At 40.4% G+C, this 25,438-nt stretch overlaps 1 protein-coding gene across 1 annotated transcript in view; it reads left to right on the top strand.

Moving 5' to 3' along the window:
* The window catches only part of galnt18b (UDP-N-acetyl-alpha-D-galactosamine:polypeptide N-acetylgalactosaminyltransferase 18b), a 66,108-nt gene that overhangs the window by 7,655 nt on the left and 33,015 nt on the right, over window positions 1–25,438 (top strand). The window contains exons 2-3 of the mRNA XM_061753666.1: window positions 21,936–22,131; window positions 24,754–24,920. Of these exons, the coding sequence (XP_061609650.1) occupies window positions 21,936–22,131; window positions 24,754–24,920 (363 nt within the window). The remainder of the gene's footprint in view (window positions 1–21,935; window positions 22,132–24,753; window positions 24,921–25,438) is intronic.

Below are 25,438 nucleotides of genomic sequence, written 5' to 3'. Positions count from 1 at the left end.
TATTTGCATTCGGGTGTGAGCTTTTAGATTTGCGGCAATAACCCAAATGCAATGTCCCGGATGATTTACTGTAGAAATTCTGTCATCACACAGATGCTCCAGTAAAGCGTGTCGTAAATCCGTTTTTCCACAGTCGGCGCAGTTGCATCGCAGCTGATCAGATGATGCTGTGGACTTGAGGCGAGCGACGTCCCCTGCTGAGTCTCTAATTGGTTTGGGAAAGACAAACCGGAACGGCATTTCTCACTTTCAATCCACGGTAGCAATAATATAACGTTTAGTTCTATCCAGTGCAAAAAATGGCTGTATCTTTTCATACCAGCTCCAAAGATGAAATTGCATATGCCAACTATATTTGATGATGAGAGATCACTGTATCAACAAAAATAATTAGACCTGTATATCTGGCCATTACGCCTACAGGAAAAAGTCATTGAGCCGGTCGACCCTTTGCAACTCTAACGGCTTCCGTTCATCTCAACAAGATGTTGCAGCGCGTCTGTGGGAGTTTATGCCCGTTCATCCAGAAGAACATTTGTCAGGTCAGAGTTCACTCACCACGACGGACCAGAGAGAGGAGCTACTTGCTCACAATCTCTGTCCTCGCTCAAGCCAACGTGAACAGACTGAACAGAAGGGGAATTCCCCAAACCTACAAAGTTGTACAAAGTGTCTGGGCAAGCTGAAGACTTAAGATTCACCTGATTGATTAAGAGGTATGCATGCATATACTGTCAGTTGTGGGGGTTGTGTGGCTGACGGGGGAGGGATTTGCCATAACGCAGCTGGACAATGATTCCTGTTTCAATATCGGTGAGACGGATATCAAACCTCCGGTTGCTCCTGAAGGTGTCATCATTGTGAACGTAAGAGATTTGCCTTGGTTTACTTTCCCGCCAAGACTCATTGGTCTCAAAGATCCCACATTCGTCTCTTCCTTTTTCCAAAGCACTAATAATGATTGTCATGTAGAAGTAATGGATGGACATTTTTTTCAGCAAAGCTCTTCACGATCGGGCTGTTCATTAAAAAGCAGTTTGTTTGAAGGCTTGCTTTGACCACTAAGGATTTGTGTCTTCCATTGTGTTGCCTCACTGAATGGCCAGGAGGCTTGCGGGAGCTTGTGATTACCACAACGATGATTTATCCCCAAATGATTGTGACGGTTCCAAAGATGGCTACCAGCAAATCCGCCCATCACATCAGTAGAGAAGCTCGGATAATCAGCGTTTCCGCTCATGTGCTGAGGACAGTTAAATTTGGACATTTATCTGATGCCATTTTGAAGAGCGACAATGGATAAAGCGGCAGAATAAATGAGGGAAATCGGAGCAGTGAGCTTTTTGTGTTTCCACGGATGTGCTTGTGTGTATTGTTCAGTATGTGGGCTTGGTGTTGTGCAGGATTTGGTATGCAACTTGGTCAAGTACGAGCTTTGCACATACAGTAGAAACAGAATTTTCTGGCCAAGGATAGACACAGCTGCTGATGCACTTTCAATCGCTTTATTGAACAAACTTTAAGATAATAATAAGGGCATTCAAGACGCACACGGGAGCCTGGAAACAAACACAAAAGTATTTAAATCAATAGAGGCCTTATTTCCGCCAGTATGTGTTTCGTTTTGTAACACTGAACAAGATATCCCAAAATGTTAAGAAAACATATTAGGGGTCCTCGGGCCAAGGCAAAGCAACACATTCGATTTTAAGCATCCATATTCAATGATTAACTGTTTTCTTAACATTGGGTGAAAGTTTCTTCGGGTTATGTTTTCCTCATTTTCCGTTTTTTTGTAGGATATAAAACTCGTGAAGTCTTGTGCAGGCCTTCCAGTCTTTACAATCACAGTTTTGTTTTTTGTTTTTTGCAAACGTAGCTGCAGGCTTACGATGTGTGAAAACATCGGTGCTGCTATTACGGTGATAGGAAGAAGAAAAAAATGTATCGCTATGGTTGTGGATACTAACCAGGAGAAAGTATCCCATAATTATAAAGAATCTGTAGTGGTATCACGATAAAAGTGCTTTATCTTCTTTAAAATTCCCATGTGAATGTTCTGTGCATTGTACCTTTGTTGTTGTCTTTATGTGAGGGAAATCATATTGCTCAGATTGATTGGATGTGTCACTAGCTACCGGGAGATTTCCCTCCAGCCTTCTCTCAGTTGGAGATTCATTTGACTTTGGTTGCTACAAATATTGCGCTCGCCATTTATTAAAAGTCTGAATCATCTGCCAGTACAGCAGCCTGTAGGCAATAATTCAGACGCTGTGACGGAGAGTGTCTGGGGTGATGAGTGCAAAGCGGGGTAGAAATTCGGTTAAACTCAGACTACGGGAATATGGGCGCACTGGAGGATGTTTGCTCATGAAAACAATTAATTACATTTAATCCAGAGGAGAAAATCATGACGGCGTGCAAATCAGGCGTAAAGTAGCAATTCAGCAGATGTCCCTTGGCAAATTCTACTAAATAGATAAAGTTCCCCAGTGCACATATTCTCAATTTGCTTTCCTCCTTTTCTTCATACAAAAATATGCACTTTCGATGACGTTTTTCTTGATTGTGTCCACAGTAAAATCCAAATAAAACTGCAATTGTTTAAAGCCACCTACAAACAAAGATACATTTCAAAATGTAAATTTAACATGTATACTGGTTATCAGCACCACAGTCCTCCAACTATCAATAATAAAAAGAGGGTTCATTTAAATGCAATTTTTTGCGTGTTAAACTTTCAGTACACTTACAGACGAACGCAATTTTGAGAAAAGCTGTTGTTGTTGGCTATTTCTCCGCTTTCCATCCAAATGTTTTGAATATGTGATTTCAGTTCACGTTCTTCCTTCTACCCGTGTTTTCATTATTAATGTCGCAAAGTGTGAAAGTGGGCTACATCTCCAACACCCCCGTGCAATTCTGTTCCATCTTTTCATCTTCTGCATGAACAAGTGTATACTGTCATTTCCTCACGGCGCATAGCACTCAAAGACGTCTCTTTGTGTTTAAACCTGAATGTCTGATGCAATTTGTCACAAACACTACGAGACCATGAAATACTCCACGAGCAAAGGTTTATTTATCGCTGAAGCTACAAATAGACACGTCAGAGGCGCATTAAACCTGGAGGGATTTGTTGGCTGAATGATGGCAAGAAATGATGAACACTTGAAGATTTATTTTTTGTATTTTTTTTGGTTTAAATTAACATTCAACTAAACAGGAAATATGTTTTCTGATTGATGATATGATCGGGAATTATATGATGAGTCAATACAGAATATTTCTCACACATCCAATGGTTTTACAATTTGGAATTTGCCTCAGGAAATCAGGAACATTTTTATTACCATGGCTTTAAGACAGGGTAAAAAAACAAAAAACTGTTGTATTGTTTTATATTAAAGTGCTGGTCTTTATACTCATCCATCCATCTTCTATAGGGCTTGTCTTTTACTTTTAGGACACTTAAGAATGTTAAAATGTTACATAACGTGTTGGTTCTACAGTTAAGAAAGTTTTATGAGGGCGACAGTTAGGCATAAGCCTGTTAACCGGTTTAGAGTTATACCGGGGTTTTCCAAATTCACAGTTTCAAAAGCGATAAGACTTTCCACTAGTCTTGCGACTTTTCCCCTTGTGGAAGAAGTTACGGTAGCTCTTTTTGGGAATTTTTGGGGTGCTGCGACTTGTAGAGGAGAGTGGCTGCTACTTCCAATACGATATTACATTACGAGAGCGCCGCCCACTCATCTTTGACAAAGCCAAGGTAATGTAAATATACTAAGGTAACACTGTCTTGAAAAAAAAAGTGTTTGGAACCAGAGTGAGCGTGTCCACAGTTGGTGAAACAAATACTATGGACTAGCTACCAATGCTAACATGGCTAACTACTAGCATGACGAACATAAGCTTGTTTCCATTCAGACGGTACTTCACAAAGTGGAGAAAAGCACAGACGTAACTACTCATTATCTGAGAAATAAGTACTGTTACTGTAGCACTATATTTTGATTTTATTTATTTTTATTTATTTATTTTTCAATTTACCAGTGTACCAAATACTACATATGGAGTTTAAAAATAAAATTGATTGCATTCAATGGGGAAATTTTTTTTTTGTATTTTATTCAAAAAGAAAATACATTAATTGTGATTGTAATACCGTGAAACGGTGATATTTTTGCTTAAGGTTAGCATACCGTTCGAATCTGATACAGGCCCATGTCTAGTGACAATTGACCCTGGAACTCATTATTTGTGTCGTTTTATGTAAACTCATTGTATTTGTCCCGTTCAGTAAACTCCGGAAAGTAGATCGGCGATCTCCTTTGTTTGCACTTCACTCGAGCTGTGATGTATCTGAAGCTCGCTCGTAATTAAATTTTTGACTCCCAACACAAAGCAAAGAAAAGAATCGACCCGGCTTGTTACTTGAAAAGGTTGGAGCCCTTGTTAGTCAAGGTAGTGTTATCATTTGTGTCTGCTACTCTATTCTTTCTTTTACTCAATTCTTTCTCTTTTACTACCCCGATTCCAATGAAGTTGGGACGTTGTGTTAAACATGAATAAAAACAGAATGCAATAAACTGATAGACTTTATTGTTTTTAGCAAATAATCATTAACTTAGAATTTTATGGCTGCAACACGTTCCCAAAAAGCTGGGACAGGTGGCAAAAAAGAGTGAGAAAGTTGAGGAATGCTCCTCAAACACCTATTTGGAACATCCCACAGGTGAACAGGCTAATTGGGAACAGGTGGGTGCCATGATTGGGTATGAAAGGAGCTTCCCTGAATTGCTCAGTCATTCACAAGCAAAGATGGGGCGAGGTTCACCTCTTTGTGAAGTGCGTGACAAAATAAACGAACAGTTTAAGGAAAATGTTCCTCAACGTACAATTGCAAGGAATGTCAGGATTTCATCATCTACGGTCCATAATATCATCAAAAGGTTCAGAGAATCTGGAGAAATCGCTGCATGTAAGCGGCAAGGCCGAAAACCAACATTGAACGCCCGTGACCTTCGATCCCTCAGGCGGCATTGCTTCAAAAACCGACATCAATGTGTAAAGCCCCACATGGGCTCAGGAACACTTCAGAAAACCAATGTCAGTAAATACAGTTCGGCGCTACAGCCGTAAGTGCAACTTGAAACTCTACTATGCGAAGCCAAAGCCATTTATCAACAACACCCAGAAACGCCGCCGGCTTCTCTGGGCCCTAGCTCATCTAAGACGGACTGATGCAAAGTGGAAAAGTGTTCTGTGGTCCGACAAGTCAACATTTCAAATTGTTTTGGGAAATTGTGGACGTCGTGTCCCCCGGGCCAAAGAGGAAAAGAAACATCCGGACTGTTATGGACGCAAAGTTCAAAAGCCAGCATCTGTGATGGTATGTGGCTGTGTTAGTGCCAATGGCATGGGTAACTTACACATCTGTGAAGGCACCATTAATACTGAAAGGTACATACAGGTTTTGGAGAAACATATGCTGCCATCCAAGCATGGACGCCCCTGCTTATTTCAGCAAGACAATGCCAAACCATATTCTGCATGTGTTATGACAGCGTGGCTTCGCAGTTAAAGAGTGCGGGTACTAGACTGGCCTGCCTGCAGTCCAGACCGGTCTCACATTGAAAATGTGTGGCGCATTATGAAGCGTAAAATATGACAACGGAGACCCCGGACTGTTGAACAGCTGGGAAAGAATTCCACCTACAAAGCTTCAACAATTAGTGTCCTCGCTTATTGAATGTTGTTCAAAGAAAAGGTGATGTAACAGAGTGGTAAACATGACCCTGTCCCAGCTTTTTTGGAACGTGTTGCCGCCATAAAATTCCAAGTTAATGATTATTTGCAAAAAATAATAACGTTTATCAGTTTGAACATGAAATATCTTGTCTTTGTAGTGTATTCAATTAAATATAGGTTGAACATGATTTTCAAATCATCGTATTCTGTTTTTAACACAAGGTCCCAACTTCATTGGAATTGGGGTTGTACATTTCGAATACAAAGTAGACCATTGTCATCTGCTGGTTGATGAGTATTGGATTAAGTGTAGAACATACAGAAGGTCACAACTATATTAGGAACATGTTTGCATCTTACGCGAATTTGACATTACGACATTCACCAGGGCGGTCTACAGTATTTAAAAGGTGAAGAAAGCCTGTCGCCACCTGCTTGGATCAGCCCTCGTGTCCACGGTGGGCAGGCCTGACGACTCACTAATGAGCAGTCTATGTATAAAGCTGTCAGTGTGTGAATCTAATCCCTTAAACGTAATTGATCTAATGAGGTAACCTGCTGAGTGACCGCTTTGACTCATTTTTATCTTCGTATAAAGCATCAAAAAGGCCAGACCGCGTCTTCTCCAGTCAGCATATACCTTCAGTTGAAGTCAGTAGGCTTTAGTTGTCCTTTTTGTACTGTGTATCCTCCACTTTTATTTAGTCAGCACTTCCAGATGGGGGTTGTGATGGAGGTGTGGTGGATTAGAGGCTGAGGCCAGACAGGGCAGAAATGATTTACTGTGGCCCGAGAAATAATATTCATCAAAGCTAGTTATAATTGAGATTTTGTATCCAAGTGCACGCTTCCACCCTTGGCTCATTATGAATTCATCAGTGAACGCGATAAAACTGGAAGTATAGCCAAGCGGTGATGAGCCGCGACACCGCAAATCCACAAGCAAACATTGATACAGATGCTGCAAAGATGATCATCTCCATCTTGCCGCTCTATTGAAAGCTTTCTTAGGCTGACTCTTATGCGTCTCACACCAAACGTTTATCATTAAATGCACTCACCGAAAAAAATGAAAGACTTTGTCAAGTCAATGTATTGTTTTGTTTCCTTTACATGGCACACTTTGAGAATCACTGTAGTAGCACATAAGGTATTTCTATGGTGAATGCTGTTTAAATCTTTACCCTTTAAAACAGCATATTAAAGAGCTCCTGGGCAAGATTTTCCCACCCTCTGAAATGATAATATTACATGCGCTAAACAGTGATTGTAAGTTCATGTCGAGTTCACTGATGTATGATTTGTCTCCGCCCACACTAATAATTACAGTCCTCGTGCCCTACTTTCTATTTCCCGCAGCACTGACGACCTTTTCTTCAGGAAAGCCGAGATGTATGTTAAGACACGTAGGTGTAAATTCCGGTTTAAATTCCTCCCTCACTGAAGTTGCCTTCTGCTCCCCAGCTTGTTCTTAAACACATTTGTTTGCACGTCTGCCAAAAAGATGTTTTTAACATTCGTAAGCAGGTTTTGATGGAAAGTTGTGCAGAGGCATGTATGTTATGATTTCCTTAAGAGTTCAGGCAGTTTATTTATTTATTTATCTATTTGTTGTTGTTTTTGTCTTTGGTTTTGTTAGGGCAATTGAAACATTTCTCTTGGAAAAAATTATTTTGCAAGTGCTTTAGATTCCAGGACTAATGGTTAGTTCATATGCTTCACAGTTGTAAGGGTTCCAATCCTGTTTGGAGTTTGCATTGGACAATGGCTTCCTCCCACATTCCAAAAACATGGATGTAAGATTCACATGGAATTGTCCATAGGTGTGAATTTGCATAGAAAAGGTTGTTTGTCTACAGTATATGTGTCCTGCAATGTAACGATGTTACTACCAAACTATTAGGTAAGTGAGTGTTTGGAGCAATTAGCCTCTTCACCTGTGGTTCATTATTATTATTATTATATATACACCATTTCATCTGCATATTTTAAATGCAGTAAATCGACGAAGAATGGATAGATAGGTATGTCTATTTTACAGACTTTAGGTTTATAATATTAGTAAACAATTGAGACGTTTTTTTTTTTTTTTATTACGAACTAAAACACGATTTCAGAGGAGCTGCAGCATCTTGAGAAAACAATAAAAATAAAAATCCCTTTAAATGTTGAATACGGTAGCAGGTAGAATGTGTGAAAATGTCAGGTTGAGTTTACGCAGCGTTTTATATTACAGTAAAGTGTTGAGAGGCGGGTGTAGTAAAGATGTTATACAGCATTGCAACATGAGAAGGTGCCCTGGAGAAATCCTTTCGTCCTTAGCGTCACCCTGGTGTCTCTTCCTTTCCTTCGCCTTCAACACTGTTTGATTCACCTCGTGGCCCCTTCTGTAATCCACATGATGCAATCTTGGGGTAACCGCTATATTTTCTCTCTGTCGCGTGCATTGCTCTGTGACATCGTGTGATGATCACTCATGCTGTAAATTAAGGAAACCACAATCAAATATTACAGGGGAAAAGGAAATACAGCATCGGGGCTGAACCGATTTAGTCGCCAAAAGTGAGACTTTCATCACATTATAGTTAAATTATGTCGCCGTGCAACCCCGAGTACCAGCTAATTCTTGTTTTATCTAGTCAAAATTGAAGATCATTTTATTAAAACTAAAATTTGATCTTTTTTTTCTCAATTTTGGGTCGAACTTTCTTTATTTTCCCTTGCTACAACAACACAGTTGTAGCAAGTTGTTTCACTACTTTTGTTTAAATGATGTGTGCCACTAGTTTCTATGACAACCAGCTGCTGGTGTATGGGTAGTGAATAGTCAGTTTAAAGCCAAATGTATTCCTGTTAAGTGGAGCCCAAATTTTGTAAGAAAGGAAAAAGTCGTAGCACATTTTAAACTACGCACACAGCAAAAAGTATGTTCATAATGAGCCTAACCTAACATATCGCCGCTTTTTATTTGAGATTCCAAGATCTGTTTGATCTGCTTTAAATCTAATATTTGTCTTGTCCGTCAGTCCCCGACTGGTTAAATTGAACTGTACTACGAGCACACAACAGATTTAGGTGGCACATGAAAGAGCATTTGATGCCTGAAGCAGTTCGCCCGCATCCTCCAGCTGTCTGTGGGTCCTCCTGTTGAAACAGCCGGAGCCATCAAATATTCACAAATTTCTCTGGAATGCAAATTCTTAGCATAAAAATAGATTCCATCCATTTCAAGAATGTGATGCAGTGCTGAAGTGAAGTCATTACAAAATCTCCCTGCAGAACTCGGCTCGTATTTGCTCGGGGAAGTCTCTGCTGAATTGTCGAGAAAATGGAACAGCGTCTCAATGCTTGTGTTGCATTTTTTAGAGCTTTGTTTTTCAAGAAACGCAAAGTATCGTGTGCGTAGGGACGGGCTTTCGAAGAAGTGGGTTTCATTGATGATCCGGAAACTTCATCAATTATTTCTTTTTTTTCCCCCATTGTCGATGGTGGAAACAATCAAATATTTATTTCACAAAGAAACTAATGCTCTCCTAAACATTTACGCCTTTTGAATAAATCAAAAGACAACAACTAAGAGAGGTCAATAGAGCGCAGACCTCCACCCCGGCAAAACGGCACTTTTGATTGTCCTCTGAGCTTAGAGATGCTTTTGAATTTGTTCTATTGATCGCTCAAGTTTGGGCTGGGAGGAAAAAAAAGCAGAGCCGAGTTGTGTATTAATAACTTGAAATCATGCAAAGTGTAATGTTCATAAGACATCGAGCAGGTGTTTGATCCAGGAAAATAACGCACATTGGCATGACCCTTCCGTGCGACCCTGAATAGGCAACATCGTATATTTCCGTGGCTCAACTTTATTTTCCAAACTCTTTCTTTGGCCCCCGGCATTAGGCGTCGCTTCACGCCAATTAAGCAGCAAAGCAAGTGCTTTGGCAAATAGTGAAATCCATTAATGCTTCAGGCTCTTGTGACTCCTCAGTGTAATCACATTACAGCTGTGCCCATCACTGATTGTGTATGTGCCACTCCAACTTGTAGGCACAGGAAAAACTTTCTCCTATAAATCCTAAAAATAACAATACCACCTCGTGGCTATCCGTGTACTGTTTTGCTAACCCTGCTCTCTGCGAGTATTTGCCGTTTTCTGAGAAAGCATGACGGGTCCAGCTGTGAGGCGATATTTTGGAAGCGTTCGACTGAGGCCAGCGGCCGCCATCAGCCACGAGCCAGAGGCACTTCAGTCTGACCGGCCCGTCGACTGTCGTGTACTATTGTCTGCTGTGCAGCGATAAGCGCTGTGCTGTTCGCATTTTTGCAACACAGCAGAGCTTTGGAGCTAATTATACATCTCATTGTTTCGACATCAGAAAGTGAGAAGATATTTTTTGGAAACAGGAGGCGGCACTCAAAGGATGTTGAGACGTGTAGGGGAAAAAAGGCACTAGCCTGGAAGCATATTTGTCACATTCTTAAGTCAGAAGTGGGGGGGAAAAGATGGCCTTCATAGTGCTTACTGTGAAATACAGTGGAACCTGTGTGCATCCCATTTCCTTTTGGAAGCATTATTTAACAACGAAAATATCATGTATCATATAGCATGTCTTGCAGATTTTGGCCAAACTCCAATTTGTATTCTTTTTTTTTTTTTCAATCTTTGGATGTTGCACTGTATTTCCCTGTTTGGTTGCTACCTTTCATCTCACTATATTACTTAAAAGCTGTGTATGAAAGGTAATGCTTTTACAACAGAGACTGAACATATTCTGTTTTTTTTTGTTTGTTTGTTTTTTTCCATTTCCTAAAGGATAATCTATCTGCAGCCTCTTGGGGGTTTAAATAACGGTCTTTCTTTTTTTGTAAGCATTCACTTTGTTTTCTTTAGTAGCTCTTGTGTGTGTCATGCCTTGTTTGAAATTTGGATTTTGAAGTCTGTTATTAGATGTGCACAGATCAATGGCCACCTTACTTCATTTCTCTAAGGTTTTCTGTACAAGTGACCGGTCTTGTTTAAGTATCTGAAAGCGATACTAGCGTAAAAGTAGTTAAACAGAAAATAATTTTGGTTAAAAGTTAAAGTCACCTTGTAGAATATTAGTTGAGTGAAAGTAAAGTATCTGATCTTTGCTGTACTTAAGTATCAAAAGTAATATTCTGATATTAAATGTACTTATGTATTTGAAGTAAAAACATTTTATAAATGAGCGGTTTAAATTTTGGTCACGTTTTTACAATAAAGCCTAATAAAGCCTAACAACATAAAGAGCCTTGAACTTGTTAACTCCGGGCAAATCTCAAGTTTACCTCAAGGGTGTCGTTAAATATAAGAATATGTTAATATGTTAACTAATGTGCAAAGTTAGCCATTCAGCAAGCAATCTCACTTCAACATCACAATGCATCACATTTCACTTCCTTAGCTTTTTTGTTTCCTTGAACAGGACAAAAAAATACAAAAATACAAAAATGGTGGTTTGATACCGTGAATTCAAATGCATGATAAAAATGGGCAAAAACCTCAAAGGACTCATTAAAAGTCTCCTTAATGAAATCAAGGGCAAACTACAAATAAGGATACCCTGAAAGAACTGAGAGCCAAGCGTGACACTTTATTTTGCCCCCCCCCCATCAGCTCTAAAATGACAAGTAAATGCAAGAAAATCAAACCTGCCTTTTCAAAAGGGAAATAAAGAAACGGGTCGTGCAGACTGTAACTGCTGCCACCACCGCCCTGTTCCAATAAAAGGGAAAAAACATGCATGACTTGATGGAAATCCATACTGTCAAATTATTTTATCTCAGTCACAGGCATGACAAAAGCAAATATTACAAGTCTTTTACGAAAGACCCCACTTAATTACAAATTCTCTACTAGGTACAGACACACTCTTGTGTTGGACCAAAAAGTAGTTGAGTAAGAATCTATGTAAAACATTCATGGACAGATCCCCATTCATGGTTTTCCTTGACGTTTAAGGTCCAACACAAGATACCACTGGTAGGTTCATAAAAGATGCACAGCTCAAATTTAGAAGATAAATAAAATATATAGTATAAAAATACCTCTTCTAGAACTATTCAAAAAAATGAGTATGTAAAATAAGGGGGGGGAAAAAAAACATATTCAGCACACCTCAGGTATTCCAAGGTATGCCCAGCTTCTGCGTGATCTAAGGCCTGACTTGGAACCAGTCACAAGAAGGAGTCATGATGATCACATAACCTTTCGACTTTGGATTTCCTTGCGTTGCAGTTGTCTTCGCACTAACGACAACTATCAAAGATGTAACGGAAAGGTGAGTTGTGTTATTTACTGAACCATAAAAACAGCGTGATTGTCAAAGAAGAAGGACGTGAGAAAGATGTTTCTTTCATATTTGTTTTCGATGGATTGTTACATCCGCGACCTTGTGTCACGACTTCGACGACGAGCGGCAGACGGTCGGCCACTCCCGAAAACGAGTGGCACGCTTTGGCCGCGTGGCTCGCTCATCTCACTTTGTGACAATCAACAAAGTAAATCACTGTTATTAGTGAACGATCAAACCTAAACCTAAACCTGTTTCGGAACTATGAAAAGTTTCAAGGTTGTTTTTGTAGCGCTTTGAATTTGCTCACTTCACGTAACCTCTGGTAAATATTCTTCTTCTTCTGAAGACGAAGAAATAAATCTAAAGACACGATAAGCTTTGAAAAGGGTTATTATATTTAACAGTAAAACTGCCAGAGTATTGGCTCAGAAAGATGAGTGAATGGCCCTCTCCACATTACTGGCTTCATAGGCTACATTATCTTATCTCTCAGCTCAGAAATATATTTCTGATTTATATCCCACGCGAACGCTTGAAGTGGCTTTCACTCACACGCCACTTGATTAAGAACTCCCCCTGCCCCCATATAAAATGGTGAGTCAGTGATTCCCACCAGATATGAATTTTGGGAGATTCTGCATTTATCTGTGAAAGATTTCCAAACGCCTTTGGCGCTATAAAAGGGCCTTCACTTTAAAAGCACACTTCCTTTTTATCAAAAGTGTGGCCTTGCCTGCAGACGTCACCCATTCCCTTTGATTTATACTCTGGCTTTCTACACTCACTCACTTAATGTCCTTCCATTCATTTTCTTCCCCTTATCCTGTCATTCAAAAGGGGTTTGTGGGGCGTCCTATCAATTTTCCTGGGCAAGCGTTGTTAGGAGGGGGGACAAAAAACAACGCCCCCGACATGCTTTCTTTACTAACATTCTTAACTGTCATACAAATCTACAGTAAGTCAACCACTGATTCACTGCCAGCTGTTTTCGAAGAAGAGATCCAAATATTGCCAGCCCGGTCGGGAAAACTTCCGTCAGCATTCGTCCGCTTTCCTTGGAAGTTGTAGGCTGCTTTTCTGAATCAATTTTCCCTCTTTTGAAGAAACTCTCTTTGTTCTTTTGCTCATTTTTGCTAGCTTGTGGGCTTACTTTTTTCCCATATCACCCGAGATGAGCGTTTTGACACAGGGACAGGCAGATGCAAATGATTTTCAAAAAATCTCTTTCAGACTGATGACCAAGGAAATATTTTGGGTTTTTTTTTTGGGGGGGGGGAGATGTTTTTTCCTGTACAGTGGCGGCGAGACTGAGACACCCCTTACGACCCAGTCACCAAGAAAAAAACTAAACAAACAAACAAAAAAAAACTTTATGATAGTGGCAGTTTAAATACATTTGATAGCTCGATGTCTCAGTCAACGGGAGAATCTGTATAACCAGTAAAGTGTGCAACTAAATCTGCCTTTTCCTTCTTAAGTGCATGGGAGAATATGGCCCATACTAAGGAAAGACATGGACAGCTCTCTACAGAATGTTTGACTTTTTTTTTCTTTTTTAATTTGTACTAGTATAGTAAAGAAGTCATATTAGTTCTGGTAAATGTTTGCACAGATCATACAGTGAGCAAAGCTTCCAGAAAAGACCTTCACAGAGAGTTGTGTTCATGTGACTTCACAAGTTTATTCATTTAGAAGCAAGTACTGTGACCTAACAATCTACAATGTGTTTGAGCAAGCCAATGCAAAGTGAGACCATCGGTTACACGGAAGCAGTTTGGATTCAAATTTCTAAAAGATTTTTAAGGTCGAACAATGTCAGACGGAAGACCGACATGGCTTGAAGACTAAAATAACAGAGTAAAGGCGTTACATTCTCTCATGCACAAGAACATTTGAGATGTATACAAATGTTTTAGAAGACAACTTCAAATATATTTGTATATTTGTGTCACAGCTGCAAAATCCAAAGAACGAGCTATATGATTTCAATTCAACACTGTCTCACAGTAAAATTGCTCCTATTCTTGCAAAGAAGGAAAGTGTGTGGTGACTCGTCGCTGACACTTTACTTGCACTAATGACAAAGAATTTCAAAAAAAAAAGAATGCTTCTCCCAAAGTGGAAAAAGCACAAAGAGAACCTTTATACCCTTCTGAAGGGCAGGAGCGATTTCTGGGTTTAATGAGGAGAGTTGCACAAAAGGGGTAGAGATGACAAAGGATGCCGCAAGTAAACATGACCCTCCTACTAAATTCTGCCTCCGCATATCCCCTCTTGGGAACAAACAAAGAGAAAGACAAAGCAGCACACAACCTCTCCTCTTTGAAAAGGAAAATGTCAGTCTGATGTGCCAGCCTCTGATGCATCCTAATGAGAGAATGTGTCCCCCCCGTCTCTAGCCGCAGAGCACCTACCAGTGATGGACCAAACATCACTAGTTGTCGCTTGTTGTGGCTTTTTTTTTTTTTTTAAACTTCAGAGAACTTCTCGCTATATCGCGTTTCATCGGTCGCACGCCCCGTTATTGTGGATTTTAAGCAAATGTTTTATACGTGTTTTTACAGTGTACAGGAAAGTCCGAATTTAGAGTAGTACGCGCCGATCTCAAATCCAAAGCGATGCAACACCACCATCTACAGGGATCTGTTAGGCATTACAGTGGTTCACAAAGTTGAATTTAACATACAAGCTGGGCGAGTCCCTCGTCCACTCATTCCTACCAAAACACGTACTTTACGAATATATTTCTCGGTGGCACTAAACGGTTGGATTCCAGCTGACGAATATAAACGTCCACAATGAGTTAAGACGAAAAACCAATAAAACATTTAGTCTTAACTTTAGCGACCAATGAAAGAGGTCATACGGTGCATCATTGGTTGAAAGATGGCAAAGGCAGCGGAGGTTGAATCCAAGGAAGTTAATGTTCCTTTTCACTTCTCTACCGAACGTTAAACTTTCAAGGTTAGTTACTCAAATCATAACCATATTGATTTTTAAGGTCTGTCCAAGAGCTTTGGATGCAGTGGTGCCAACTTCAGTGACACACAGATCAATGGACGTATTCAAGCATGGCGCACCTCCTTGGCTGTGAGAAAGGGTTCCCCCTTGTTTTATTTCTTGCTGTCTCAATATTTTAGTCATAAATGCATGTGGGGGATTTGTGGGGGACGGCTGAGCGTCAAATGTTTTCTAAACTACTTGATCTCTTTTGTATGGTAGCTTTTTTTCTAACCCGAAAATAAATATATTAGTGCGATTCCCTAGAATGATGAGATCAGACTGTAGTCTACATCAAGGTCTTGTCCTGCCTATTAGTCACCATCTGAAGAAAAATTGAATTCCTATTGTGACAGCAGCAAAGTGTCTGATGTCTGTACTTTATATGCAGGATGACACCATGGCTGAGGATAAATTGTAAAAATGTCTGCTTGTGTTTAGACTGTTGGAGCAGATTTGTTTAAAATGTCTGCTTGATGTCAAGTTGATCCTGAGATTCTTTTATCTCTTCGCATCCATTTGACTTTGTTGTTAGCATTCACCAGAAGTAGTGTAAGAATCAATGCTCGTTTCAGGAAATGCATGTACATTTTAGTTTTCAGTATGGTGGTTCCCTTTTATTTTTTCTTTCATCGCTATATTTGGAGCTGAGCCAGAGTTGCCATTTTAGAATTGTGGAGGCCACTTTGCTCTTAGGAACATTAAGTGTAGCGTTTTCTGTAACCTGGCCAATGTTTGTGTTGTGCCACAAATCCCGGGGCCTTATACAGATGGGAGGTGACTTTCCAAATTAAGTCAACTCAATTGAATACAACACATGTTGAATCCAATCAAGGCGAAACAACTCAAAGATGCTGGAGAGAAATGCTCAATTGACTTAACTCCAGAAGTGTGTTCTGTGTCTAGAATTCTTGATCATAGGGAAAGCTTCACAAACAAATGCCACAAATATGTTATTAAGACGCCACATGACCTAGAAATCATATCATGATATTAATTAAATCCCTTCCCCTAAACCTGCGTGCAACAATTATAATGGAAGTTCAGTACTATTTCTGAATGCGTTGTACCAACAACAAAAAGCAAAAATGTGATGTCATTTTGAAAACAATCTGATATTATAAGTATTTTTAATATACATTGGTGCCTTGAGATTGAGTGATCTGACTTCCAAATTTTTCAAGATACGAGCCGTCATTCGGACAATTTTTTTTTTGCTTGGACATGTAAGCGCTATATGGTGGCAACTCACTTTGGAAATTAGTGAACAATTCTTCAATTCTGCAAGCTGTTTAATGCCACTCCCAGTTGAAGTGTACTGTCAAAAAATATATATAAAACTAGGAGAATTTCACGTTGCGTATTCAAAATAATCACATAGCTTAGCCTTTAGTCGCTAGCTTAATGCTAATAATATAAACTTTGAGCAACCAATATTTGAACACAAAAGGTGCAGCAACATGCGAAATAACAGGCCTCATATTCTTTATCCTCTGCGACGAGCATAGTCTCCATTAACAGTATCCGGCTGTCTGTCTTATACTGCCCCCAGGTGGCCAAGGAGAGCACACCAGAAGAAACCGCAAAAAGGCCTTTCAATTGATGCAAAGAATGTTTCATTCATTTAATTCTAATTATTTGTCTCATTGTTGTATGCTTTTATAAAGTACAATATTATGGAGTGCTATTTTTCTTATCAAAAAAAACAATTTAAAACATTTGGGGTTTCTGGGGAGGAAAGATGTTTTGAGATGTGTTTTGAGTTACCAGTGTGGTTACTGAACAAATTAAACTCATAACTCAAGGCAGCACTATAGTTGAATGATAATTGCTCTTTAGTTATCATCCCTTTATACTTGTATGACAGTTCATAATGTTCAAAATATTATTGAAAACATTGACAGGTTGTAATTATAATTCATCTTGGTAGAACAAAAAAAAAATTAAAAAATTAACTGTAGTGTATTTGCCAAAGCTTACACCACCATTAGGATACTATTTCACGCATTATTGTACTTTTCCCTTCTCCATCCAGTACAATGCACAAAGCGTGTTATAAGCAGGTGGTAGTAACTGTGGCGTGTTATGCTTCGTCTTTTTCGACAGAACAGCTGGAGTGGTGGAGCAGCTCATTCAAAATGCATTTTCATCTGACTTGAATCAACAAAGGCACATCTGATGGTCATGATGTTCACAATCTCTCTGCACAATGCATCTGTCAAAGAGACGATGTTAATTTTAAACATGAATACATTTTGTCGCAAAATCATTCAAATAAACACTTTAAGGCCATATAAGTCTACTAAATTCCAACAACATGACTGCGGGCTTGTGCCGACTTCTATAGTGACACTGCACAAATATGATTGAGAATGTATTTTGAAATGATGAGACTGTAGTGGTGCCTAAACAGTGGAGCAACACATGTAGACTGATAATTTAACAATATTCACATATATTCATTATCCTTTGCAAGAAATGACAAATATTACTGTGGCATACTAAGAAATTGTGTCTCCATGTTTATACATATGACTGCCCCCAGGTGGCCAAGGAGCAGCGCAATGGCTATTGAACTCAAGAAAAAACTGTTGATTCCTTTGCATTCTATTTATGTCATTAATGTCTGTTTTTAGGAAGTACAATTTTACAGAGTGTCATTTACTTGTGTAATAAGTTTTTGTTTGTGTTTTTTGTGAGGGTGGAACAGATTAATGGCATTTGCATTCATTTCAATGAGGAAAGAGGATTTGAGATAAGAGTGCTTTGATTTACAAGAGTGGTCATGGAATTGAACTCACATCTCAAGGAACAAATATCATGTGATGAAATCTTATTACGGGGAGCAAAATGTTCCCATCGGTAAAGTTTCATGGATCAAATATTGAACAGTTTATTTACAACAGTTTTGTTGTTTGAATTGAAGAATCACGTTGTTTTTTTTTTTCTTCTATCTTAATGATGACAATGGGGGCTTTCAAAACTACCATGCTTCTGTATGTGTGTGTGTGTGTGTGTGTGTGTGTGTGTGCGTTCGTGCGTGTGTGTGTGTGTGTGAGTTAAGAGTTCAGGATTTCCCATGTAGTAGTGGCTGGTGTTCTCTGGAAGTCAGACATCAGAAATGTAGAACACATTTTGATCAAAATGTGTTCGTGTACCACATGCATTTGCATTTCATTTGAAAGACTTACTTGTTTTTAAACTTTTTTTAGGTCCAATTTTTATGTGCAATACATTCGGATTGTATAGTTTTTAAAGTAGTTTTTTTTTTTTTTTTTTGTGATTTTCCTATATTCATGTACAGTGTTAATATTCAAACTGCCCATAATGTTACAGTGGCTCACAATAATATTAAATATACTCTTTAGGAAGAAAACCTCCCTTCTGTTTTTTTTTATGAACACTTAGGCCTACTATGCCATTCAATATGATGTTGGCCATGATGGTGGTATTTTTCTAATTTTTTTAGGTGGTACTTGGTGTAAAACGTTTGAGATCCTTGCACCTACAGGAAGTGAAAAAAAGAAATAAATATGGAGTTTGTAACACCTTTGCAACTATAATATCACTCTTCTGGGAAAACTTTCTATAAAGATGTTGGAGTGTGTCTGTTTTCATCCAGAAGAACATTCGTGATGAAGGCGTAAGAGAGGGCCGAGCCCCTCATCTCAGTTAGAGTATATCACAAAGGTGTTTGGTGGGGCTGAGGTCGCAGCTCACAAGCTCATCCGACCGAGCATGTCTTCATGGATCTTGCTTTGCGCACTAGGAACAAAAGTGAAACATGCTATTGCCCAAAGGCCTTGGTAAGAATGAACATGCATTGAGGAATAAGGGCTCTCCTCCAACGCATAATTGATAAAGAAGCGTGTCTGGATACATTGTGTCAGTAAACATTTTCACCATGACGTCAATCATTTTATATAAATGCTTTCCACAAACCCGATGATTGAGGTTCACGGTCTGTCCCTTTAGAAGTGGCTACTTCACCATTTGCCAGTCTTCCGATCTCTCAACTATTTACCAAATCCACTCGATTGATCCGCCTCATCTACAGGATCCGCTGGAATAATTCAATGTTTCTTTTTAGAAGGGAATCAAAAAATACTTTCTCGTGTTTATCGGGCAGTGCAGTTTTTGTCATCGTTTCAGTTCAGGTCAGATTCTCACGAATAAACGGGGTTATGGTCAAAACAAAAAACAAACAAAAAAACAACATGTTCACAACACCCTGGAAATCACTTCCTTCCTTGTTATTGTTGTTTTTTTCTCTTTCCCAAACTCAAGTGGGTCTTCAAGAGCACCTGTTTTGAAGATATGGACCACATCGCGATGGCCGTGACGACGGAAGACCTGTAAGAATCCTCACAGGGGTGCATTAATGTGCAATAGAGAAGGTTGGGAAAGTGCATTAGACGCCAGGGGATTACTTGGGGAAAACTTTGTGTGAAAAGTTTGTGGTAGATTTGAAACATAAATTTTGTGACACCGGTCCCGAAACTTTTCTGGCATATCTCTTGTATATTGTGAATAAATACCGTACAATTCCTTCATCTGCATCCCACCTTATAGTGATTTCTTTGTTTTTCTGCGAGTGTTCCCTCGGTACCGGCATTCACACGGCATTGTAACTGAACTGACAAGGTTGTCACTCATATGTGAGTGAGACAATCTGCTCATGAATATTGAATGTCAAATCTACTTATTACAAACAAACAAGGGAAACAGACACACAAACAACTTGAATAACCTTGTAAATTGTTTTTTTTTTGGTGTCTCACCAGGGGCTCTAGCGTCTTCCTTTCATAACAAATTTGAACTTCAAGCCATTCATTTTCTATAGTGGTTGTCCTCGTTAGGGTGACGGGTGTGCTGGAGTCCCAGCTGTCCCAGCTGACCTGAACTGGACGCCATCCAATCGCAGGGCACATAAAGACATCCACACTTTTGAGTCCGTACACTGTTCAGTTTTAAACGGATTTAGAAAAAAAAACAAGTAAAAGAAGAAATTGCTTCCACCTGCAGTTAAAAGGTGTTTATTAGTCGTGTCAGGTGGTGAATTATTCCTCTGCATAACCTCAGTCTGTCAGCAGTATTGTAGGCTGTTAAAACTGTGTCATAAAACTGCTCCTTTATAGACTCAATAAGCCACATGGATTAACAGATGATACCAAAGCGACTTTTCATTTTATTTCATTTCTTTCTTATCGGGACATGCAAAGGAACAATATACACAATTTTTTTCAACAAGCTTCTCTCCTTTTTTCTTTTCTGCTATGGAAACTCACGGGAGGTTCATATTTTTTTTTTCTATTTAATTAGTAAGATATTTTTAAAGCGCTTTTTTAAAAATCCTTTTTTCATGCCCTGCGCTTAGCTGCCGACCAGTCCAGAGTGTAACAGGGTGCACTAAACAAAACATGCTTTAATATTCAAGCTTGAATGTGAACATTCCTGGTGTAATGTCCCAACAGGTAACGAGAGTCAAAGGAATGCGTTATTCAATGAGCAACCTGTGGAATTCTCAGTTAGCGTGCATTTTTGCTTCTATTTTATTGACATTGCAACCTATTTGCCAAGAGGTTAGCATCTTGACAGTTAAACACCTTTTAGAAAGCTCTTGAGCAGATGCTTCCAATGTTTTATGGAGATTGTGTCTTTCAGCATGGGCCGCAAGCATATTTGTTTTTCTTCCCTCTTGTGGTACGCAAAAGAGTCACCGCTTGAGTACATTTCAGCTTTCAAATGTTTTTTGGAAACAAGTATTGGATTGGATTATTGGATAAAAATGGATTTTGCATTATTAAACACAATAAAGTGCATGTGAGTTGCAGGTATTATTTATGTCCACTTGGGGGTGCCATCCTCACGTTCCAGTGTAATATCTGTAACTTTGAGTGTGTACGGCTTTAGAGGTGGGACCTCTCACCTCTAAAGTGAGTTGTGGGCATCAGCGAATGAGAGTGTAGAGTTGGCTGGCTACTAACTGGCTAACCTGTGTTAGTCAGTGACTTGGTGCGAGCTGTGGCCATCGGCAGCTCGTGTATGAATGTGCTCTTCAACTCGAATATATGTACCCCCAAAATGTCCCTTTCACAGCAGATTTTTCCTTGTACCTATGTATAATACACCCCTGTCCCCCCCGAATTGCTGCTATCCATGCGCAAAAATCGAAGTATTATCCGTATTTTGCAGCCCAAACGGGCTTTGGGGGGCATTAACCAGCGCCCCCCACCCCAACCCCTCCTCCCCCACGTACATGTTCCCAGGCAATCGTTGTTAAGGAGGGACACAAAAAAAATGTTTAATTCAAATTACAGTGGCACCTGGATTTATGAGTTTAATTTGTTCCGTGACCAAGCTTGTAACTCGATTTACTTGGATAGCAAATCAATTTTCCCCATCAGAGACCTAGAATTAGTTGAGAGAGGTCAAGATGCATCCAAAAAATGGAGATATTCTTTTTAAATTTGGATTGATATGGCCTAAAACAACACAAAGCTGTGCTCATTGGCAACACGTTACTTTGAAGCTCTCGAAGCACCGGAGCAGAGCGTCGACGTGCTGGGATTTTTATTTTTCATTTTCCTCCCAGGAGGTCAAAGAGTCAAAGTAGTTGCAGACGCTACCACCGGCTGCTTTTTTAGATTGATTTTTTTTGTTCAAGGGCACTTGGGCTTTCCGTCAAGAGTATGAACTCCTGGTCTATTTTAAAACGACACGGCTCATGCTTGATCTGATCATACCAAAGTCATTTATCACAGTGAATGTATTATCATTGCCCCGTATTCTTTTGCTGTCACTTTGTGCACACTTGGAGCACCTGTTGTCGAGACAATCCTTTTTACTATTTGTCTTCTTGTGTCTCAGAGGCTCCGGGCCGAGGAGAGGATGAGCAGGCCGACACGTCCTTCTCAGACTCGTCTCTCTTCGCTCACTGGGGTCAGGAGCTCAGCGCCGACAATCGACGAGTGGCGCTCAAGATGTTCCAGTACTACGGCTACAACAGCTACCTCAGTGACCGTCTCCCGTTAGACAGGCCAATCGCAGATCTCAGGCCTACTGGGTAAAAAGCAGCTAGAAAAAAAACAATACCATCCTTACATAACTTTCACAGAGGTGACATAAGTACTCTGTACTTAAGTAGAAGTACAGATACTGATGTAAAAAAGTAGAAATACTGAGTCAACTCCTTCCCTTCCTAAATCCCACCACTTTTTCATATTAAAAGCACTGCGAAAACCGCACCACATTTAATGTATCAGTCAGATCGAGACTCACTTACAAACAACAATACACTTGGACTGTGTAGCACTACTATGATGTCACATTGCAAGGTCAGAGTTTCTTGTTGCAAAACTTAACGTGCATCACGTCCTGGGGGAGGCGAGTAACATTGAATCAGAGTGGGCCATGTTGCTTGTTTCCATTGGTGAGGCAGCCAACTGGAGCTGTGGCTGAAAAGTGGTTGGTACCTGTCGTGGTGGCAATCCCTGGACGTGTTAGTAGACCAGCGTTAAGGGATGTCGCCAAGCTGAAGAAGGAGTCATGTTGGGCCTTTTTGGCCTGTGGAACTCCAGCGGCAGCTGATGAGTACCGGCAGGCTAAGCGGAACGCAGCTTTTGCGGTCGCTAAAGCCAAAAACTTAGGCGTAGGAGGAGTTTGATGAGGCCATGGAGAATGACTTCTGGATGGCTTCGAGGATATTCTGGTTCGCCATTCACCTTCTCGAGAAGGGAAAGCAGTGCACCATCCCCACTGTGTAGAGTGGGGATGGGGCACTGCTGACCTCGACTCTGGACATTGTGAGTTGGTTGGAACAATACTTCTAAGACCTCCTTAATTCTACCAACATGCAAAGCCTGGGAATTCTGAGGCGGGCTCTCCTACCTATGGGGTTGAGGTCACTGAGGTGATTAGAACAGGAGAGAGTGTTCCTCCTCAACCTCCCTGGTATGTTGGGTTGTTGAATCTCAGAATGAGGAGGATCAACATGGCTTTCATACTGGCCATAGAACAGTGGAACAGCTCTGCACTTTCAGCAAGGTTCTGGCGGGTGCATGGGAGTTCGTCCAAGCTGTCTACAAGTGCTTTGTGGACTTGGAGAAGGTGTTCAACTGTGTCCCTTGGGGAGTCTGGTGAAAGGTTCTCCTGGAATTAAGGGGTAGAGTTTGGACCACGTAAATCGGATTCGATTCCAGTGAGGGTTGAGTCCAAAGCAGCCCTTTGTCACCAATTCTGTTCATAATCTGCACAGACGTTTTAGGCACAGCTGAGGAATTAAAGATGTCCGTTTTGGTGGCCTCAGTATTGCACCTCTCAGTTTTGCAGATGAGGTGGTTCTGTTGGCTGGACCAAGCCGTGATTTTCAATGTTTGTTGGAGCAGTTAGCAGCCAAGTGTGAAGCTGTTGGGATGAGAATTAGCATTTCCAAATCTGTGGCCAAGGCCCTCAGTCGGAAAAGGGTGCATGTGGCCCTGGGGAAGACCCAGGACATGTTGGAGAGACATACTGGACAGACAGTCTCGCGGCTGGCCTTGGAACGTCTTGGGATCCCCCTAGAAGAGCTGGACTAAGTTGTTGGATGGAAGTCTGGTCTTTTTTTCTTAAATTGCTGCCCCCACGACACAACCCCGGACGGGTAAGCGAGAGAAAGTGGATGAACAGGTGGATGGTGGCATTGATCAGTCATTTTTGACATGAGAAATGCAAACCAATTTGCATAATTTTTTTGGGGGGGCACGTGACCTTGTGGGGAGCATGCCTGCCCCACAGCTTTAAGGTTCTGAGTTCAACTCTGGGCTTGGGCCCTCCTGTTTGGAGTTTGCTTGCGTTGTCCCTGTGCTCGTGTGGGTTTTCTCCACGTACTCTCAATTGTCCATAGGTGTGAATCGTTGTTTCTCTATATGTTGCCTTGTATTTGGCTCACAACCAGTCCAGGGTTGTGAGCCTAAAAACAGGGTATTGACTTCTTTGACTTATTGTCTAACCACATCCTATAAATATTTTGTATTCTTTTTTTTTAGGAGTGTTCTGGTTTAAGTCACAGACTAAAAATAAACTAAACATCATTATTGACTGTGACTCACTTTTAATGGTGATGTTCCCAAGGTAACAGGAGCCTACAAGGGGCAGTCCTGTTGCTAATTTTGGCACACTTAAAAGTTCCGAGGGATGTTTTCTCCACTGCACATTACTACACTCCCTCCAGATCATCCGTTGCCGCCAGTACGAGCTCTTTAGATACTGTATATTCAAAATATTTTTGGGGGGATACTTTAATCACACATTTGGCCTTGGCGTTGTCCTAACACATCTTTAAAGACATGCTCAGGCAATGGCATTATGTAAACAAAACAGGGTGTTTGCTTGGATGAACAACGTGACGTTATAATGTGAGTTTGTCTAATGTGGCAGTGGCATGTGATGTAAATAGCTTCATTGCTGGAAGAGAGATTTGCCAGCATTAATCACTCTGTGCAAACTGCAATTAGCTTATTTCTTATTAATTTTACCCACAATACTGTACACTCCACTAAACACTAACACCAGCCTTTAGATCGCATAAACGTACTTTCTGTTAATGTTGTTAAAACTGCATTCTTTTTTTTTGGTGTTGTTTTTTGTTTGTTTTTAACAACACCTTGAAGGTTACTCACCTCACCAGATATATATTTGTCCTCTGCAGGTGCGGAAACATCACTTATCCTTTAAACCTCCCCCAAGTGAGCATCGTGTTCATTTTCGTGAATGAAGCTTTATCTGTCATCCTGCGGTCCATTCACTCCGCCATTAGCAGAACGCCCTCCCATCTTCTCAAGGAGATCATTCTGGTGGACGACAACAGCAATAACGGTAATCAGCAGCCGTTTACATTACAACAGTTTGTCTTACCTTAGTACAGTGTCCAATCTTAAGCCAAGGGGGGGGGGGGGGGGGGGGGGTGCCATGCAACACACAGACACACACACACACACCCCTGACGAATAGATTGGCCAAGTAATACAATTTCCATTAAAGGTGCTAATCATATTCTCTTCTCACATTTTTCTTCTCTTAACACCGCTTGTTGAGGCTCCAATATAATCCACAATAAACTGACTTCTTATGTATATATTTCACCAAAAATGTTGGTCTAATTCCAAATTGTACGACCTCATGGTTAGTGGTTACATGTTCCTTGTCACTGCATCAAGAATAAGTAGCTCCCATAGAATATAAAGCATGGACACTGAAATTAGTCGTGTCATGTGCATGTGGTGGCAGCATGATGCTGCCACCACCATGCTTCACTGTTGGGTCTGTATTGGACAGGTGATGAGCAGTGCCTGGTTTTCCCCACACACGCCACTTAGAATTAAGGCCAACAATTT

Source organism: Phyllopteryx taeniolatus, chromosome 2 (assembly GCF_024500385.1).
Source record: "Phyllopteryx taeniolatus isolate TA_2022b chromosome 2, UOR_Ptae_1.2, whole genome shotgun sequence".
NCBI classification, from domain to species: Eukaryota; Metazoa; Chordata; class Actinopteri; order Syngnathiformes; family Syngnathidae; genus Phyllopteryx; species Phyllopteryx taeniolatus.
The sequence above is the reverse complement of the archived record's forward strand: the minus strand, read 5'-3'. Positions and strand labels throughout refer to the sequence as shown.